Below are 21,745 nucleotides of genomic sequence, written 5' to 3' on the forward strand. Positions count from 1 at the left end.
TACACATCTGGGCCAATTCTATACAGACACTCAGAAAAGAAACGTCAACCCACAACATTAATTTTTTTTTCAAGTGATGGGAGAATCGTATACTATAAAACACTAAAAAGAGGAAAAAAATAAGCCCATTTTCTGGGGATATGGATTTATTTTTTTTAACTGTGACAAATGTGTTAAGCTCCTCACATGAACACAATATTGAATCCTTGTAAACATGATGAGAGCTGGTGACTCAAGAGTTTTTAAGCCTGCTTATTTATTTCAAATAGAGGAAAATACTACTGATTTATTTTATTCACCTGTACTTCCATATCTGTGTAGAGAGTTGTATAGTTTGAACTGGGTCAAAATGCATGGAGTTGCTAGCTGGAGGAACAAAATTCGTGCTGATTTGCAAGGGATGAGTTTCAGATCTCACCCATATCGCAAAACACAATAGAACCTAAATACAAGTGAACTTTACTTGTGTATGGATTAGAATTTAAATAATTCTATGTTTTGGACTGATTTGAACAAGCGTGGATTTTGAGGAAAGTAAACAATATAAAGCACTGGAGAGGTTTGGTACCAGCATTTCTTTCAACGGATGTCAATTTTTTAAATGGGGAATATTATACTAAACAGGCTTTCATTACCTTTAATATACCTTCAATATGCTGTTATTTAAAACACGATGGAATCTCTATGTAATTTTAAAATGATGCATATGTACAGCATGTGTGGAACTGGACTGGTGGTTTCTGTTCAGAGACAGCAAGACAAGGGAGCCTAACTACACTGCTGCTTTTTTTTTTTAGATATCTGAGTCTGAAGGAACTGTAATACAACAATGTCATGAACAAATGACCGTTCCAACCCACCTTAACTATAAAACAAACCTGAACAAGGGTAGAAGCAGGACCTGGTTACTGTGTCATCCAAGTTACTCATAGCTATTCCATCACTTTGCACTCTCTCGCTCTCTCTCTCTCGCTCTCTGTTTGTTTGTGTGTATCGCATATACTAATTTTAAGACCTACAAAAATTGTACCACAATGCAATACTTTGATTTTTTTTATTAATTGGTTTCAATAAAGGGACAAAATGGGTGTGTGAACAGGATAATGCAGACAACTGCCAGAAAACATAGACAGTGGTTTCTCCAATAAAACTCAACATAGACCAGAAACAAATACAACAAAAAAGCAAAAGTTGTAAATGACCTTTGGTCATTTTTAAAAGAAAACAATAATAACAAAAAATTTTAAAAAAAGGAAACAAACAAACAAAAAAAAGATCCATTCCATGTCTCTGTTTTGAACAGAGCATTTAAGTAATAATAAATAGTGACTCCCATTGTAAAAGATAAAGTTCAAGTTCAAGTTACAACAACAGCTTTCAGAACAGGAATAGAAAAGGCTGATAACAAAATATTTCGCATTGCCATTTACAAAAAAGTATGAACTCAAGCGGGCTTTTCCATTAGTTCCATTTCATTTTAAATATGCTTTGCATACGAAAGTCATCCCAATCTAAATATAAAGCACCATAGTATTTGGCAATGAAACAAAACCTGCAAAACATTGATTATTTTTAATTCATTTATTTAAATGATGTTCATTTCTGTACGGATAATTTACTGCATATGACATTTGTTCTCTTTAAGATACTGGAATGTAGTCAGGTGAGAAGACAGAGAAGCACACTACAGAAGAACCCAACATCAGCTTGCATTACTGCATACAGAATGGCAGCAGAAGAGGAGAGTCTAAAAAAAGAACCGAAAAAAGATATGTACAACCACCTGTTTTAGCTAGTGTGGACATTCTCAAAAGACTCCTCAGGGAAACCATTAGATGGCCTCCTTTATACAATGCCACATACTTTAGTTTTTTTATTGATTTTTTTAATGTAATTTTTAAACATACAAATAATTCGTACTATATTATCCTGCCAAATTAAAAAAATATACCGTGGCAGCTTGTTGTTTTTTCCACTACCAAAAAAGGTACAATAATACCTTTTAAGAGAACAAGCAACAGTTAAAAATACAAGCCTCAATATAAATACTATAGTGCCTACACTAGGTGAACATTTAATTCAAATACCATTCTAGAAATACAGAAGAAAGTAGGTCATAAATGTGTTTTAGCATAGGAATTGACCATGAGTGTGCATTTTCCTATATTTAAGTTCTCTATTATATATTTATATATAATCTTAAACCTTTCCCCAATGCAAGTTATGTTTGACCTGAAGAGCTATGAAGAGCCACGGTGGAGGAAAAAAAAAGGAAATAAACAGAAAATCACAGATTTTTTTCCCATTCTATATATATTGTGATCAATTATTGAACACCACCAAGACAAAGAGGAAAGAGAAACAACATCAAACTTAAATACAGGTTCCCTAAAAATGATTTGCTAATTTTTTAAAAATGCTTTATATTCATATTTTTAAAAAAAAGTTTTTGTACAAAAAAAAAAAAAATCATCTTGCAGTGAAAGCAGCAAGTTTCCATAGTCCATTGTTTGACAGGAGGTCTATGCCCCGAAGCTTGTACATTGTATTGGAGTTGGACTTTCAATAAGTGGGTGCTGGACTGGGTAACGAGTTGGCTTCATTATGTTCAACAATGACACATTTTTTAAACTTAAAGAAGTTTTCCCTCATGTTAATACCTGTAAACTGGGAAACTTTAACAGTGCACTTTACTGTCTATGCAAGCAGTCATAATTTATACTCAACCACTATCCCACCAATCACAGCGTCAGACACAGACTGAAGGGGCCGAGTGTCAAGTGCTATCTAAAGACTGAAAACATGGTTGTCAAAAGTGGGTAGATGTTTAACTTAGCAAAAAAACAACAAAAAAAAACAGTCCCCCAAAAACATATATTTCACGCAAAAATTACGCATCCTGATCATTCCCTCTCCCCTGCTTATAATTTAAGGAACAGGCATAAGTACTCCAGTCAGTGTGAGAAAAATTTGTTTTGGGACCATGATTAATATCTGTAAGCAATTCATAGTTAATCATCACTGACATGAAAATATTCTTCAAAATTATTTTCAAAAACACTGCATGGCATATTATAGGCTGCAAAGTGTATCTATGCAGTGGATGTTCATACAACCCAATACACGCATTAGACTGCTGTTACAGAGAACAGAACCTTCACAAACTATGAAAGAGCTTATGACTGTGGATTAAAAACCTGTACCACCGAGGACAGTACCCTTAACTGGAGAGGAAACATGGTTCAATCCAACACAATACTGGACGTACCATGCACAATAAAAAATACTATAATTGAAGAGTGCATGTGTTATAGGTAGCTAATGATGATTAACTACAAATTAGCTTTTAGCTTTTTGATTATCATCATTTCCATATAGACAGTGTCAAAGTCAGGTACTTGATGCAAGAACCTCAAGTGAATTAAATAAATCCATTTCCAATATCTGGCTGAGATTCCAAGCTTAGAGCAGATAAGAAGATTAACCAATGCAGTTTCAATATCCAAGGCACTCTTTTTGTTTGTTTTACCAAATGATAGTACAAATCCAAATTTTGATGACTCCTTGTTTTTTTTTGTTTTTTTTTTTAGAAAGAAATTCAAAGGCTGTCAATACTTTATGTTCCATAATAGGGGCCAATTAATATTTTAACCCTATGTGGACAGAATATCTTTTTGAAAGATTAGTTTAAGTGCGATTCCCAGCTCCTCCGAAGAGGGTTAAGCAATAAATGGTTGTCCTCCATGTTACAACACAAAACTGTACATGATATGTTTTACAGAATGTATGCAGCATGGTTGCTTTTTTTCTCTTCTCATTTTTTGAATAAAAAACAGAACAAGAAAACAGCAACACATTTACTCAACAACTAACCAGCCAGGGACAATTCTTTTTTTTAAAAATAGCCAAAACATATCATGCATGCTGTCTAATTATCAGAAAAGGGAAAGAAAAAGAAAAAATACACAACATGTAAATTATTGCACAAGAGAAAGGCTCGAAGTTTGCGTCAATGCAATAGTATTGCCCCGATACAGAACATGCATTCAACGGTAAATGAAGAAGGGTGTGCTGGTGGTGCCAAGCACGTTGTCTTAGCTTCCACTGGACTAGCCAAACAGGGAAAATCTACAAGGGTGGGATTTGAGGAGGTTTGCTGCAAGTGTGCCTCCACTCACCATCACTATTCAGTTTTAATTTCGTTGTTCAAGGCGCGATCACTGTGCCATTTTTTCATGTGTTTCTCCAGGGTGCTGTACACACTGAAAGGCATCTGACAAATTTCACATTTGTAAACGTCCTTTCCCACCTGCCCATGTGTTTTCATGTGCCGTGTGAGCTTGCTGCTTTGGGCACAGGCATAGTTGCAGAGTTCACACTTGTAGGGTCGTTCGCCCGTGTGACTACGCCGATGCACTGTTAGGTTGCTGCAGTTTTTAAACACTTTGCCACAGAATTCACAGGTATCACTACGTCTGCCATCTTTTGAACTAGGCCGGCCGGGACCGAGGTGCGGCGTGCTTCCTCCACTACCTGTACCACTGCGGCCAGAGACACCGCCATCAAGTTCTCCTGGGGGTGTAGAGAAACGCAGGCTGCCATTCTCTGAGGAGTGCTCTGAAGATGAAGCAAAAGGCGATTGTCTGGAATCCCCAAAATTCAAAAAGGGGTCTTTGAGCTGCCGTGAGGCAGCATAGCCAGCCAGCCACTGGGAATAAACATTCTCAGTGTTGGGGATGGTTGGCGTGGGAAGGTCAAAATCCTTCTCTAGCTTGATGCGTTTGGAAATAGGGCTAAGGGAACTGGGGCTGCCCAACAGAAGCTTCTTGGACAGGCCCACGGAGGCCGACTCATTGGGAGATGAGCCACGGCCATTGACAGCTGAGGCTTCCTGCACACGGTCTGACTCCATTGCTGAGTCCTCATCACAGATGTCTCTGTGTGCATTGCTGTCAGAGTTGAGCACTCCTCGCTTATGTTGGTGGAAGGCCTCACTGTAGTGCTGCATGCTGGCTGCCAGGCCCATGCCCTGCATCACCTCAGGTAAAGAGCGTGGGATTCCATCCTCAGCCACACCTAGGCGTCCACCATTGTTTTCGTGGTGTCTTGTGGCTTCCAGATTTAAGCCAAAATGGAAGTTGTTACGAGTCCCTTCTCGATCCAGCTCCTCTTCTTCCTCCACTTCTTCCTCCTCCTCTTCCTCTTCCTCCTCTTCCTCCTCTTCTTCTTCCTCTTCCTCTTCTTCTTCTCCATTCTCTGGAATCAAACGGTCGTTCTCACTTTTGAACTTGGCTACCACGGACTTGAGGGCATTACTGGCACTTCCCACAAGTTCACTGGTCCCGGGTTCAGGGGAACTTGCTGTAGAGAGGCCATCATCAGATTTGACTGTTGTGGGTGAGGTTTTCTGCATGTGTGTCTTCATGTGCCGTTTCAGTTTGCTGGCCTGGGTGCAGGCATGGTCACAGAGGTGGCACTTATAGGGTTTCTCGCCTGTGTGGCTGCGGCGATGCACGATAAGATTACTCTGGAACTTGAAGGTTTTTCCACAGAATTCGCAGGCCTTGGTCTTCATGGGTGTGTTGGGCTGCTGGGGCAGTGGTGTTGGAGTAGATTGGGAACCAGATGGGGACTGCATGGATGGAAGGGGAGGAGTGGACAGGAACGGTGGCTTGGCTCCTGATTGGAATGGTTGCAGAAGCCTTTGCATGGGGCTGGGCCGGTTGGGTGAGAGGGGGGGAGTTGACCCTGAGGTGTTGCCAGCCAGCTCTCTGAGCCTGCGAGAAAAGTCCATAGCAGGGGGATCCAGGGGCATGGGGTTGAGGCGCAGCACCCTGTCAAAGGCACTCGGGTGGTGTGTGGCTAGGGCCAACTCCTCTGGGCTCAGGTGCTCCATGCGATGGGGGTCCAGGTGATGGCGGGGTGGTGGGCTAAAGAGTGGAGGGGTAGGCGGAAAACGACCCTCCCGGAGAGGGGGACCATCACGTCCAGAGTTAGGAATCCGGAGCAAGTTGAAGGGGCTGCCTTCAGGCAGGTGAATGCCATGTAAAGGAGGTTGGGAGGCATGATCGGTACCCATCCCAGAAGGGGCACCAACTCGAGGTGTGAGGGGACTACCACGTTCACTCTCCAGGTAGATGCGGAAGCCATGAGTGTTCTGAGCATGTTGTAGTAGAAACCAGGCGCTGTTGAATGGTTGCTTACAGGTTGTACAAGTGTAGCTGCTGGGCTCATCTTTACCTTTAAGAGACAGAGACAGAGATTGCAATTAGTCCACCCTGTCAGACACTGGAGATGGGAATTATTGCTACATCTGTTGTAATAACTTTTTCTGCACACTGAAATACAACACAAAAAAAAATCTAAATAAATATAAACAAAAAAGCCTGTTAGACCAGAGGGCAAACTCTTTCTGTTCTCCATTAAAATGATTAAGGGGCCACAGGTTTTAGAAACTGCAGAAAGTGAAAATGTTAAGACGCTGAACATAAATGGAGCTCCTTTCTGCATACTCCCACTCCCTCATCATCCCCCTGGCTTTCTCTGGGCAGAAAGAGGCACTGCCGATTTGCACTTAATCATTCATGAGGTCTCCTTCCTCTCTAGCCCAGACCTCAGGCCACAGCACAGCCGCCAGTACAAACGCTCTCCACAGCAGCCGCCCGCCACCTAATGAAAGTATCACATAGCAGTAAACACGGTCCTTATTAAAAACATGCTCCCAAACAGCACCACAGGCCAAGGCCCAATAGAGCCCAGCTTTTCAGAAGGTCCAAACAAAGTGAGGGCAGCTGAAGACTCCCTAGTAAGGGTTATCATGGTCTTAGAGCACAGTGGGGAATTCAAGCCGGCCTACGCCTGCACTGCGCACAAGCATTTCTACTCACACAGCTGCTCAGCAGCAGGGCTGTAAAAGCAAACAACACCGCCTTCTCAGCTGAGTGCAGTCTTTCATTCATGTACAGAAATAAGCAGGCGTGAGGCACAAGCACAATATATAAACACTACAGTAGTAGTTCAATTGAAGGTTAGCAAGGGATTGGAGAAAGTAAAAATAAGAGTGTTAATGACAGCAATGCCCGTGAACTAAAGTGGAACCATGTAACTGTCTTTCCAAATCATTGGGAGTTAGTATACTACCATATTCTCCTCTTGTGGCACATGTTTACAATCGAACAAGTTAGCATTCTGAAATAAGCTAAATACATAAAGGACTAAAATAGACACTAGCCTGTTCAGAGTTCAGAAGACGTGTGCAGACAGTTGTGATAACAAGAGAATATTTCAAAGTATAATTCGCTTTCAGCGGTTCTTTGGTAATCATCTACAGCATTATTTGCTTTATAATTTATTTATTATTTAAAATAGCCTGAACCAACATATTTTCTAAGTTTAGGTAAAAATGTGGACAGTTATTGAGATTGAAAACTTATATATGTCATAGACTGCAAAACAGAGGAGCTATATCATCTCATCTCATTATCTGTAGCCGCTTTATCCTGTTCTACAGGGTTGCAGGCAAGCTGGAGCCTATCCCAGCTGACTACGGGCGAAAGGCAGGGAACACCCTGGATAAGTCGCCAGGTCATCACAGGGCTGACACATAGACACAGACAACCATTCACACTCACATTCACACCTACAGTCATTTTAGAGCCACCACTTAGGCCAAGTTTACATTAGACCGTATCTGTCTCGTTTTCTTCGCGGATGCACTGTCCGTTTACATTAAAACGCCTGGAAACGCCGGGAAACGGGAATCCGCCAGGGTCCACGTATTCAATCCAGATCGTGTCTGGTCCGGTGCTGTGTAAACATTGAGAATACGCGGATACGCTGTGCTGAGCTCTAGCTGGCGTCGTCATTGGACAACGTCACTGTGACATCCACCTTCCTGATTCACTGGCGTTGGTCATGTGACGCGACTGCTGAAAAACGGCGCGGATTTCCGCCTTGTATCACCTTTCATTAAAGAGTATAAAAGTATGAAAATACTGCAAATACTGATGCAAATACTGCCCACTGTGTAGTTATGATTGTCTTTAGGCTTGCCATCCTTCCACTTGCAAGTGGTAAATGACGCGCATGCCCGACATGCACTGAGATCACACACACAGTGGCTCAGTCCCAAATCACTGCTTGTGCGCTCCACTCGCGCGCTCTGTGAGCTGTGCAGGGCCGGAGTGCGCACCCTCCAGAGGGCACTTGCTGTTCAGGGCGGAGTGATTTGGAGCGCAGGATGCCTGCGGACCCGAGCGTGTCCGTGTATTGGCGTTGCTGTGTGCACGCAAATCGTGTATTGGCGTTGCTGTGTGCACGCTAATCGTTTTAAAAACGTTAATCTGATGATCCGCTGATACGGTCTAATGTAAACCCCACCTTAGCCTAACCTGCATGTCTTTGGACTGTGGGGGAAACTGGAGCACCCGGAGGAAACCCACGGACACGGGGAGAACATGCAAATTCCGCACAGAAAGGCCCTCATCAGCCACTGGGCTCGAACCCAGAACCCATATATGTGGGTTCGAAGATATATATTCGAATCCAGGAAAAAATTATCTGTAGCCGCTTATCCTGTTCTATACTAGCCTATCCCAGCTAACTATGGGCGAGAAGCGGGGTACACCCTGGACAAGTCGCCAGGTCATTGCAGGGCTGACACATAGACACAGACAACCATTCGCACTCACATTCACACCTACGGTCAATTTAGAGCCACCAATTAGCCTAACCTGCATGTCTTTGGACTGTGAGGAAAACCGGAGCACCCGGAGGAAACCTACGCAGACACGGGGAGAACATGCAAACTCCACACAGAAAGGCTCTCATCGGCCACTGGGCTCGAACCCAGAACCCATGTATGTGGGTTTGAAGATATATATTCTAACCCAGGAAAATGTAATATATATATATATGGCGGCACAGTGGTGTACTGGTTAGCACTGTCGCCTCACAGCAAGAAGGTTCTGGGTTCGAGCTCAGTGGCCAACAGGGGCCTTTCTGTGTGGAGTTTGCATGTTCTCCCCGTGTCTGTGTGGGTTTCCTTTGGGTGCTCCGGTTTCCCCCACAGTCCAAAGACATGCAGGTTAGGCTAATTGGTGGCTCTAATTTGACTGTAAGTGTGAATGGTTGTTTGTTTCTATGGTGGGGTTTACATTAGACCGTATCAGCGGATCATCAGATTAACGTTTTTAAAACGATTAGCGTGCACACAGCAACACCAATACATGATTCGCGTGCACACAGCAACACCAATACACGGATACGCTCGGCTCCGCAGGCATCCTGCGCTCCAAATCACTCCGCCCTGAACAGCGAGTGCCCTCTGGAGGGTGCGCACTCCGGCCCTGCACAGCTCACAGAGCGTGCGAGTGAAGCGCACGAGCAGTGATTCGGGACTGAGCCGCTGTGTGTGTGATCCCAGTGCATATCACTTACCACTTGCAAGTGGAAGGATGGCAAGCCTAAAGACAATCATAACTACACAATGGGCAGTATTTGCATCAGTATTTGCAGTATTTTCATACTTTTATACTCTTTAATGAAAGGTGATACAAGGCGGAAGTCCGCGCTGTTTTTTAGCAGTCGCGTCACATGACCAACGCCAGCGAATCAGGAAGGTGGATGTCACAGTGACGTTGTCCAATGACGACGCCAGCTAGAGCTCAGCACAGCGTATCCGCGTATTCTCAATGTTTACACAGCACCGGACCAGACACGATCTGGATTGAATACGTGGACCCTGGCGGATTCCCATTTCCCGGCGTTTCCAGGCGTTTTAATGTAAACAGACAGTGCATCCGCGAAGAAAACGAGACAGATACGGTCTAATGTAAACTTGGCCTAAGTGTCAGCCCTGCGATGACCTGGCGACTTGTCCAGGGTGTACCCCACCTCTTGCCCATAGTCAGTTGGGATAGGCTCCAGCTTGCCTACAACCCTGTACAGGATAAGCGGCTACAGATAATGGATGGATATATATAGTGAACATCATGGTCTACTGATGTCCTCTTTCCTAAAATCCATTTCATTTTACTTTCTCCTGTAATATTAAATCTCTCTCACTAAAACACATATATCAAAAAAGACCTTCTCTACTGCTATCATGTCAAGTATGATGGTAAAAAAAAACATGCTAGAAAGAAAAGGACAACATGTCTCATTGTCCCTATCTTGGAGAAAATTATACTTCAGAGACCTTTTTACCTTCCAGACTCATGATTTCATGCATGAATTATTACATAGTTTCCCAAATAAAATATAAAGCTCTGCAGACACCAATTACAGGTCCAATGGAAACAAGCAGAGGTTTAGTTAGTATACAAGACCTGTTTGGTTTACTACAAATAGCAAAGGATTGGATATTTAATCAAATGGTAATGAGTGATAGTTTGCACACTGCAAATTAGCACCACGAAAAGTATCACTTTATGTTTCTCCTCAACAGCTTTCTATCCTGCTCACAGAATTACAGGGTCAGATAGTCAGAACAAAGTCGTCCACATAATAGGAAAAACACATGCCCAACAACAAAGAGAAAAAAAAATGGACATGGGAGATGGACTGAATTCTCTTCCTAAGCCAGAGGTCTTTAAACTGCTATCATACACAGTTTTCTCTGTATCCTGGGAGAGAGAATGAGAGAGTGCGGTCAAAAGAACGGTAGATGGAGAGAGAGAGAAGTGTAGAACGGAGCCGAACAGGCAGCGCACCCTCTTTCATCTCTTCCTTTGTTTTCCTCAGAGGGGGTTTCTCTGAAGTCTTCAATAGCCAGCAAAGCATGTAACAAGGCGAACCCGCAGTGTGGAAGGGAGGCAGGCCGGAGCCACCGAGGGCTTGTGGGATAATCCTGTTAATGCACACAAATGAGGGCGGTTCAGGAAGGCTCGGCACAGTGGCATACAGCCTCTTCCAGACACTCCCATCGTCTTTTGTGCTGTCATGGTGTTGTCCGTATCCTGGCCACATTTTTCTCCAGAGGAACGTACATACAGAGCACTCAAACTCTGCATCCACAGAAATAACACGAGACTAAAATTAATGGCCGTGCATAAACTGAGAAATGTTGTAAGATATTTCAGACCAAATATTTTCGAAAGCAAAATATACAGTATAATTGCTCAAGGTTCAAAACTGTTCTAGCTCCAGATGGCATTTCACGAAACATTTAAAATATGTTATCGACCTCGGGTTCTAGAGGAAAGTGATCAAGACTATTGGACACAATCTTAAAGAACCCTCTAGATAGACAGAGACAGGGGTGGCACTGAGCAAAGGAAAATAACAGCACAGTGCAGCTCACACAGCTCTGCCACCCACGAATGCCTCCTGACAATCGAACTAAAGACCAACAGCTGAAAGCTCCACACCAAATCAAGGCTGCGCATGACTTTATATCAGGGGGTTGATGTGAAGACCAGCAATGGACGGTAAATTATGGATCATTACAATCTGCAGAAATTACAGTTAATTGCTGCCACCTGCAAAGGTTTAACCTAGTATACATTTTTTCTGTTATCATGCAAAGGCTATTTTATACAATTTTGCATCACTGAAATTGTGATGGCTGTTTCTTGTTAACAGTTGAGGGACAGTCTGTTCCTATTCACACTGATTCATTTATTCTTTTGCTTCTTAATTACTTATATTGTTAGCAATATCAATTATCAATATGTGTAAAATATTACAATCAATAAAGCAATTATTGTAATCATTCCAAGCTGTGTGTGTGTGTTGTAATTATCCCTTTGGTTGGGAACTAAATGTTTCCACAAGGACAGAAATATCTGACAGTTTTGAAAACTACACTTTTACAAAATTTTAAAAAGTAAAACAGTGAAAAAGATCTCCTTTTGGTTACTCTGGTTAGGGTTGGGGTTAAATTTAGCTGTAGGCAGAATATTAATTAGCTGTAATAATTATGTCAGTGGAAGTTCCTCACAAAGACAGTAAGACAAAGGTGTGTGTGTGTGTGTGTGTGTGTGTGTGTGTGTGTGTGTGTGTGTGTGTGTTGCATGCTGCAGTATGGAAGCTGTGTCTTCTCTGGCCACGGGCTGAGACGCAGATGAAGGACGGCTTACTACAGTGCCATGTATAACAAGGGCTTGCTTCATTTGATTACACATGGCAAGGCTCGGCAGAATGTGTAATCATCTTTTTCACATGACATTTTGAGTATCCAACTAGACAAATAATTGCAGCAATAATTGATAGCTTTGTGCAGGCAGCGGCATTGCCGACTGGCATGACTCTCGCAGACACCAGCCCATGGCATTCTCACATCCAGCCTCTGCTCTGCTGACAAAACTGCCATAATCTGTCCTAATGACAGGAGTCAGAGAAGCCACGTTGGACAGGTACTCCAATAATCTGCAATTAGACCTTTATTTTACAGGAGGGAATGAAAGGCAATTGTATGTCAAAAAAAGTTGACCTCTTTCCTCATTTTGTTTTCTCAAAAGAGCATACTTTGTGCCATTTTACAATTTGAGAGCTCTAGTTTTGAGATGTGTGAGCAGTAAAATCTGAGGAGTGACTGACAGTTTCCCAGCTGCTCAATATGCATGGCAGAAAAGAGTGAGAAAAAGAAAGGAGAGAGCGAGAGAGAGAGAGAGAGAGATGCTATTTTTGTCTCATAGTGGCTGCTGGCTCCAGGAGTTTGTTCAGTGTAATGATAATCTGTGGCTTGACACTTTTAAGCATTTATGGGAAGTCGCAGAGCGGGCTTGCTCTAATTTGCAGATTCCTCAGTTAATTAAAAAGCCCTCCAATTTGCAGCGAATGCGGGTCAGCGTGGACAGGCTGGGAGTCTGAGGCAGCTGGTGACACACTCTGGACTGGCCTGCAGGCGCTGGCACACACAGCCTCTCTCTCTCTCTCTCTCTCTCTCTCTCTCTCACACACACACACACACACACACACAAGCAAGCCCACACTCCTTGCTGCCAGGTTTAACACGAGGAAATGTCAGAGCAATGTTACAGCACAGAACCATGGCAAAACCACATCCTCAAAGGACTCACTAATCCATCTACATCACACACACACACACACACACACACACACACACACACACACACACACACACACACACACACATTTAACGACATTTAGATAAAGGCATGCTAAAACGCTCTTGACAAAAAGGGAGGCCGTGTTACAGTGCAATGATGGCTTGGCAGAAAGCGACCGGTACCCATGGTGAAACAAGAGACTTGGAGGAAGGAAATATGCTGTGAGACACCCTCTCGCTCTCTCTCTCTCTCTCTCTCTCTCTCTCTCTCTCTCTCTCTCTCGCACCCCTACTCCTCACTCTCAGAGGCTGCAGTGATCAAAAAAGCAGGATTTACAATTGAAAAATAAATGAATTGTCCCAAATTAAGAGAAATCCTGAATATTTTGAACATCTCATCTTCAGAAATCCTTTGTTTTTTATGCTGGTAACTTAGACACAATGCCTCATGACACATAAACCACATTCAATTCAATTCAGTTTCATAGAAGAACACACAAAGCCTGTCTCTTAATATTTGTTAGAAATAATAATAATAATAATAAATGGACAAATTTATATAGCACCATATGTATCACTATGGCGCTTTACAAAAATGCTAATCGAAATTGACTGTGTACAATTAAAATAAATGCCTAAAATATATAAAAACATATGTAAAATCATAACAATAAGTTATTCATGAGGCACTCTAAAGAGAGACAGTCCATTTTAAGTTCTTTTTTTAACTGTTTGAGATTGCTTATGTTCTTTCAGCAATCACGGTGATTAACAGCATTTGTGAAATGAGTTTTAGCAAATGCCAAGTGTAGGTTTGTGCATGTACAGTGTTTGACTCAACAAAAAAAAAAAAAAGCCATTGTGTGCTGATAAATTTTTCTGCGAATGTGAGTGACACCGAAATTGAGTGTGTGTATATTTGGAGCCATGTCTTCAGTTGGCCTCGCTAAGAAAGAGTGGTACGTTGCTGCTTTCGTCCGTCTGGATCGATAGTGGCGGCAGACTAAGATGGATGCCAGATTAAAACAGCTTGGGCAGCCCTGTATCCATGACATGTAGATTCAGCCATTGTTCATCTGCCTCCCACCTCACACACCAGCCCCCTCCATCCCCCTTTACACACACACACACACACACACACACATACACACAGACCCAACAAAAGCAGTGGACACGTACACACCTATTCAAAACCGCACACATGTATAAGGGTCCAGGACGTTTGGACAGTTGGTATTTAATGTGCCATTTTCAGTGCTGAGTCTTCCTGTGCCGAACCCAGCTGTCACTCACGGACAGAGACTTCTTTTGTTTCGTCCTTGGCCATTGTGTTAAGATTCAACCGCACTAAATGATAATAGTTATTGAGGTAATGGAACAATTCAGTAACTGGATTAGCAAATGCAGGGTGAGAAAGGACAATGTCATGTCAAATCATTCCACAATTTTATCAGTAGTTCAAGCTTTGAAGAGCTTCTGCACATACTGTATTAGCGTCGGATGCATACACAAACTTAAATATATTTCATTTTCAAAACAAATTAATCAGTCATTATGCATGGAATTTATAACAAACTGGGTAAAACAGACAAAATCGATGGTTCTCGTGGAGTTTTTTCTATATTTAGAGGATGACTCATATTCACACCGTTCCTGCTGCCAGTATTTTCTTCTACAACTATGTTCTTTAAAAACTAATGATAGAACGTGTTGGTGGCCTCCGTATCTGCAGGACTCCAGGGATCTGCCACACTGCCCCATTTTTAGGTGTGTGCAGTGTTTGTGTGCGCGTGTGTGTGTTTGTCTTTACATATGCATGTTCACGGATCATTTGAGCAGTGTAGAATGTGTTCTCTCTTTTTCAGTTGTGTGATTGTGCACGTGTGTGTGTGTGTGTGTGTGTGTGTGTGTGTGTGTGTGTGTGTGTGTGTGTGTGTGTGTGCGCGTCTGACGTGCATCAGTATTCTCTGGAGCAGTATCACTCAGCCGACCCAGCGCAGCTCTCACACACTCAGCTCTTTGTCCAGGCCAGACTCTTTGTGGTGTGTCGAGTGACTGACCACAAACAAAGGCCTGTTTGACCAACACTTGTTCACAGACAATACTGGACGGAGGAAGTGCTGTAAAGACCACCGCAAGTGTCTGAAACACTCTCTGTCTCCGTCTCCAATCCAAACATTATGCATTTCTCTATTTCTTTCTCTCTCTGCCAGAAAGTTCAGTTATCACATACTGCCGCGCCATCTCTCTCTCCCTTTGCTTGCCGCTGGTAGGAATTACTATAGTATGGTTAATGCAATTGTTATCGCAATGAAAATCAAGCGAACTATATTGAAACATAGCGGTTTTGAAATCTGTTTGCTATTTAGTAGTTTTATTTAACTTTACATCAAAGCATAAGAATCATTTGTAAATTCTTTACTTCATCATAAAGTGCACCAGGTGTCACCTTGGCTCGCTATCATGCTCAAACTCAAGCTACCAAGATAGTGTAAGCATGTAACCAAACAAGATTTGCAGTAATTAACAATTATTACTTCAAATAATATTTAACAGCTATTCCACGAAATTGAGTTGTACATGAGCTGATAGCCGAGTTGGCTATAAGCCATATACGACGAGATTGAGTGGAATAACTGTTTTATTCTATCCACATTCACTGGATTTGGGGAAACAGAGCATTTTTATTTTTTGCAAATTTGATAAATAAAAACTTTACACAAAATGTCTGACAAAGTCATTTCTGCTCAGAATGTAAACAAACCGGCGAATGACAGTCTCAATTTGTGAAAAAATGCGATAATAATAATTCTTGAAAAATAAAAAAAAGATACATTCTTAGCATCAAATACTTTTATTCCATATTTTGTTGCTTTTTTTGTATTTTCAGGGTGGTGGGGGTCTTCTTCTTCTTTAGGGTTTTTTGACGATTGGCAAACCAACTTAAAGGTGCATTACCGCCACCAACTGGGCTGGAGTGTGGAACAAGAGATATTGGGGGGCAACTATATTCTTTTAGCTATTTCTGTTTCTTTTAAATACTTGATAACAATTTTGGGGGGTTTTATTTTCGAGTAGAGCTTTTATTTCGTCCTTGGCTGGTTCAGCAACACGCTCCACCATTTTGTTTTTCTCTACTCACAGTATATGAGCCAGTAGTAGAGTAGCCAATCAGAGCACGCGATTGCTCATATCCAGTGAATGTGGATAGAATAAAATTAAAATTTAATAGTCTTCCAATTTGGATTTGTTGTCAGTCAGTAGTCCATCCTCGCCTGATTGGCTAAAAACAGTGTAGAATAATTCAGTCTGGTGAACTTGATAGCAGGCTCATACCATTAACCAAATACTGGTTAGTATTCTGATCTAGTCACTATTTGTATACTTATAAAACAAAGAGGGCGGCACAGTGGTGTAGTGGTTAGCGCTGTCGCCTCACAGCAAGAAGGTCCGGGTTTGAGCCCCGTGGCCAGCGAGGGCCTTTCTGTGCGGAGTTTGCATGTTCTCCCCGTGTCCGCGTGGGTTTCCTCCGGGTGCTCCGGTTTCCCCCACAGTCCAAAGACATGCAGGTTAGGTTAACTGGTGACTCTAAACTGACCGTAGGTGTGAATGTGAGTGTGAATGGTTGTCTGTGTCTTTGTGTCAGCCCTGTGATGACCTGGCGACTTGTCCAGGGTGTACCCCGCCTTTCGCCCGTAGTCAGCTGGGATAGGCTCCAGCTTGCCTGCGACCTTGTAGAACAGGATAAAGCGGCTAGAGATAATGAGATGAGATAAAACAAAGAGAACGACAGAGAGAGAGTAACCTTTGAGCTTAACACATTTAACTTTATATTTAATTATTGTATTTCCTGAAGCCCCATAAAAGACATATTAAAATTTTATCCTTCTCTTTCTAGAGGAGTGCAAGTGACCAAAATCACCATGGTATAGTTTTAGTATCTGGTCACATCACCTTTTGAGAATTCACTCCACAGAGACACAAGCAAAGAGACAAACCGATGAACAAACAGATGAATAATGGATATGCATAGATGTGTGAGGTAAGAGAAAATAATGAACATATCCCAAAAACGCCCCTTCAAAGTTCTGTTATTTTGACATTTCTGATAAACTCATGACTCAGGAAGCATCGCTCGTTACTGCAGATTGTAAACAGCGTGGCTTGGCCCAGGAAAAAAATGCGGGTTAAAATCATTGGATGATTTGTGTCCCAGCACTGTTGCTTTCCAGTCTTATGCATGTAATCCCTCATCTCATCTCATTATCTCTAGCCGCTTTATCCTGTTCTACAGGGTCGCAGGCAAGCTGGAGCCTATCCCAGCTGACTACGGGCGAAAGGCGGGGTACACCCGGAACAAGTCGCCAGGTCATCACAGGGCTGACACATAGACACAGACAGCCATTCACACTCACATTCACACCTACGGTCAATTTAGAGTCACCAGTTAACCTAACCTGCATGTCTTTGGACTGTGGGGGAAACCGGAGCACCCAGAGGAAACCCACGCGGACACGGGGAGAACATGCAAACTCCGCACAGAAAGGCCCTCGTTGGCCACGGGGCTCGAACCCGGACCTTCTTGCTGTGAGGTGACAGCGCTAACCACTACACCACTGTGCCACCTGCATGTAATCCCTGCGATAGCCAAATCTTGCACATATACCTCAGTGCTCAGGCCTGCTGCAACAGAAATGCAATTAAGAGCACAAGAGATTTAGACACACCTGACTCCCATTCCTTCTGGTCATGAAGGTATGGAAAGATGCACCCTTTCAAATCACAAATGCACACACCTCAATTGCACAAGCCTGGTAATGATAACAGAGGAACCAGCAGGATTTTATCGATAAACACATCAGTATGCACTGACATCACGTTCCTACTACAGCAGAATCAAGGCCTGGATTTAGTCTGTTTACAGTTTTTTTCCCCTTTTTTATGGGCAACTGGTCCTTTTTACAGGTCGTTTTTAATTTATAACTGCCAGAAACAACATAGCATATGCTTTATAGTTGTTGAACATGGAACATGTGGAATTATTCTACGACATTCACTGGATATGAGCAATCGCGTGCTCTGATCAGCTACTCTACTACTGGGCTATCAGCTCATATAGACCCCTTTCACTGACGTCACCCGAAACCGGAAGTAAACAGACCCTGCGCAATTTTGGAAGACCAACAAACTCGTGATTAGGGGAAAATAACGGCAGCGGTATGTGAACCCACGAGAATAAAGTGGAGTGGCAAACGACTTAAACAAACAAATCTGAGCTGTTTTATTTATGATTTATTGGCCCAACAGTAGACTTGAAAGAAACCTGTGTGAGACTTGGCAAAAAACTGTGGATATAATGGATAAGTCTGTGCATGATCTGCGGACACTTTGAGGTAAGCAACCACAAGAAATTCAGATTTAAAACATGCTAAATTGGCCCCAAATTGATAACTGTATGAGGAGCAAGCCTCCCAGACTTCTACAATTTAATAATAATAATAATAATAATAATAATTTAGGATGGTTTGGGGCTTGCTCGCTGCTGCCAGGTTGGTTGTTGAGTAGCCTGACTGTTTTTTTTTTTCTTGCGTGTGGTATCATTGTTGACGCGAGGTTGTTTTTTGAACATGCCAATGTGGACATGATTTCCCCTGATGAGTTATGACTTCAGACGCGATGCGTGTGTGGAGGTGTGGAGTCCGCGTGATATGTGCGTAAGATAGGCTTCTCATGTGTTTGGAGATTCGCGCTCCGAGACAAGCACAAGCAGCCCCCCCAAGGGAAAAAAAGGGACCCCCCAAAAAATATCGGCATAGTTCGAACACTGAGTGTAGGCACTGGGTGTAAACAACAAATAGTTTACAATGTCTGGGTAGCAAACAGATGGCAGAATTGGTGTCTGGTCCTCCTTATGTTTCCATTCTCCCTTGCCGCGAGTCTTATCGTATGGGTCAAACCCATCAATCACAGCGAGTTTCTCCACATACCATGCCCTTTCTGCAGCTGGTAATGTACTCACATAACCAGAATTATCATCCATCGTGTCACTTTATTCTCGCTCGTACTTTGTTTTATATTGTGAGTGCATGTACTTGGTCTTCCAATATGGCGCCTAACAAAATCTCGCGGCGCGGTGACGTCATGTGAAAGGGGTCTATACCGTGAGTAAAAAAAAAAAAGGTGGAGCATGTTGCTGAACCAACCGAGGATGAAATAAAAACTCTAGTCAAAAACAAAACCCCAAAAATTGTTGTCAAGTATTTAAAAGAAACAGAAATAACTAAAAGAATATTGTTGTCGTTCCCCCCCCCAATCTCCTTTTCCACACTCCAACCCAGTCAGTGGCGGTAATGCACCTTTAAGTTGGTTTGCCAACCACCAGAAAAAACCTCAAGAAGAAAACCCCAAAAATACATAAAAGCATAAGACGAAGAAAATGCCAGAGCGTGTTGCTGAACCAACTGAGGACAAAATAAAAACTCTACTCAAAAACAAAACTGAAAAAATAAAAAAGGAACAAAATATGGAATAAAACTATTTGATGGTAAGACTGTATCTTTTTTTCCCCAAGAATTATTATTATAGCATTTTTCACAAATTGCTACTGTCATTTCGCCGGTTTGTTTACATTCTAAGCAGAAATGATTTTGTGGGACGTTTTATATAAAATTTTTATTTATCAAGTTTGCAAAAAGTAAAAATAAAAATGCTCTGTTTCTCAAAATCCAGTGAATGTGGATAGAATAAAACAGTTATTCCACTCAATCTCGTTATACATGGTTTATAGCCTACTCGGCTCTACGCGTCTCGTCGGCTATCAGCTCATGTACGACTCGATTTCGTGGAATAACTTAAATATTATCTTTATAATAAGAATAAATTTCCTTTTAAAATGTGCTATAGAATTATCAATTCATTACAACATCTGCACTGCTGATCTAAAAGAGATATCAATTTGATTTGCCAAGAAGGATGCATGTAAACGTATGCGTGTTCCATGTTCATTTCAATACTGTGTGTTTAACCCCCTGCTATGTTGCATGTTATCGAGCTCTCCACTGACTCTGACACCTGCACAAGACACATACAGGACTCAATAAGAACATCCTCTGAGAGTGAAGCAAGTTATTTTCAAAAATTTCTCTTAAGCATTTGCCTCACCATCAGCTCTAATGCCATCACTGCTTTCAGCTTTTTAGATGTTTTTAAATGTCAGCAGTGACTTCCTTGTGTAATAAGTAAAGTAAAAATCAGGCTTGGTAAAAAGTGCAGTGCCCTAAGTGAGTAAATGTGCATGCAAATGCTTTCCTTAATGCAAAGGAGGCGAAAGTGTGTGTGTGTGTGTGTGTGTGTGTGTGTGTGTGTGTGTGTGTGTGTGTGTGTGTGTGTGTGTGAATTTTGAGGGACAGACAGTTCTTAAAGAAGACAGCAATTGTAACAAACGTCAATCTAATGTAATGCCTTTAGTTACATCTGCACCATTCCTGCACTGTCTATATACGTATGTGTATCCAACCTGAGGAATGTAAAGGAGAGAGAAATTGAAACAGAACTGCATCTATACATGCCAAAAAGGACAGGAAACAAAAAATTTTCACTTGGACAATAAGTATATCTTTAATATTTGAGTCAGATCGATTAAACTCTATTTATGTTTACAATTAAATGGTCAAATTATTATAGGATCCCCAAAGCATATATAATTAACAGTTATTCCATGAAATCGAGTCGTACATGAGCTGATAGCTGACGAGGCGCGTAGCACCAAGTTGGCTATCGGCCATGTACGACGAGATTGAGTGAAATAACTGTTTTATTCTATCCATATTCACTGGATTTTGAGAAACACAACATTTTTATTTTTAGCAAATTCGATAAATAAAAATTTTATACAAAATGTCTGACAAAATCATTTCCGCTTTGAATGTAAACAAACCAGTGAAATGACAGTAGCAAAAAATGCGATAATAATAATTCTTGAAAAATAAAAAAGACGCACTCTTTCCATCAAATAATTTTATTCCATATTTTGTTGGGGTTTTTTTTGTCTTTTTTAAGGTTTTGTTTTCAAGTACAGTTTCTTTTTCGTCCTCGGTTGGTTCAGCGAAATGTTCCGCCATTTTGTTTTTCTCTACTGATGGTATATGAGCTGATAGCCTAGTAGTAGAGTAGCCAATCAGAGCACGCGACTTCTCATATCCAGTGAATGTGGATAGAATAATCGTGTTTTGTATATCTCATTCCTGCCCTCTCTCTCGGTCATTCCACTGCTGGTGGTGACTTTGGTGTACATTTAAACCCAAACCAAAGTATCAAAATTACAGACAGCATAAATTACAGCATGGAAAGCACGTATTTCCTTTTTTTTTTTTTAAAGCTATGTAAAATATACATGTCCCAAAAAGTATATGTACTGCTGCTACACACCTGCAATGGATACACACACAAACTCACTCTCACCATACACACCACTACCACTGCTGGCAGGCACATACACACACTTACACACATGTTCATAGTGGATAAAGAGGGTACATAGGCAGTCACTGTCTCTAAACCAATGGCGAGGAGAGGAAAGGAACTAAAAAGAAAAAATGAAATAATACAGAAGAAAGAAGATGAGAGAGACATTTTTACTCATAAATAGCCTAATTAATCACTGCACCAACTACACTGCTCCACATGCTTCAATTAATTAGAGCAAGAATCATTTATTCATGTAGAGAGCTGAGC

The 21,745-nt window shown here is 41.8% G+C and overlaps 1 protein-coding gene across 1 annotated transcript in view; it reads right to left on the minus strand.

Annotated features, from left to right (window-relative positions):
- Positions 1-1,040: 1,040 nt before the first annotated feature.
- Positions 1,041-21,745, minus strand: part of bcl11aa (BCL11 transcription factor A a) — a 57,121-nt gene continuing 36,416 nt past the window's right edge. Inside the window, exon 3 of the mRNA XM_060926069.1 lies at positions 1,041-6,240. Within this exon, the coding sequence (XP_060782052.1) occupies positions 4,184-6,240 (2,057 nt within the window). The 3' untranslated portion in view covers positions 1,041-4,183. The remainder of the gene's footprint in view (positions 6,241-21,745) is intronic.

The sequence above is a fragment of the Neoarius graeffei genome, chromosome 7, assembly GCF_027579695.1.
Source record: "Neoarius graeffei isolate fNeoGra1 chromosome 7, fNeoGra1.pri, whole genome shotgun sequence".
Lineage (NCBI taxonomy): Eukaryota > Metazoa > Chordata > Actinopteri > Siluriformes > Ariidae > Neoarius > Neoarius graeffei.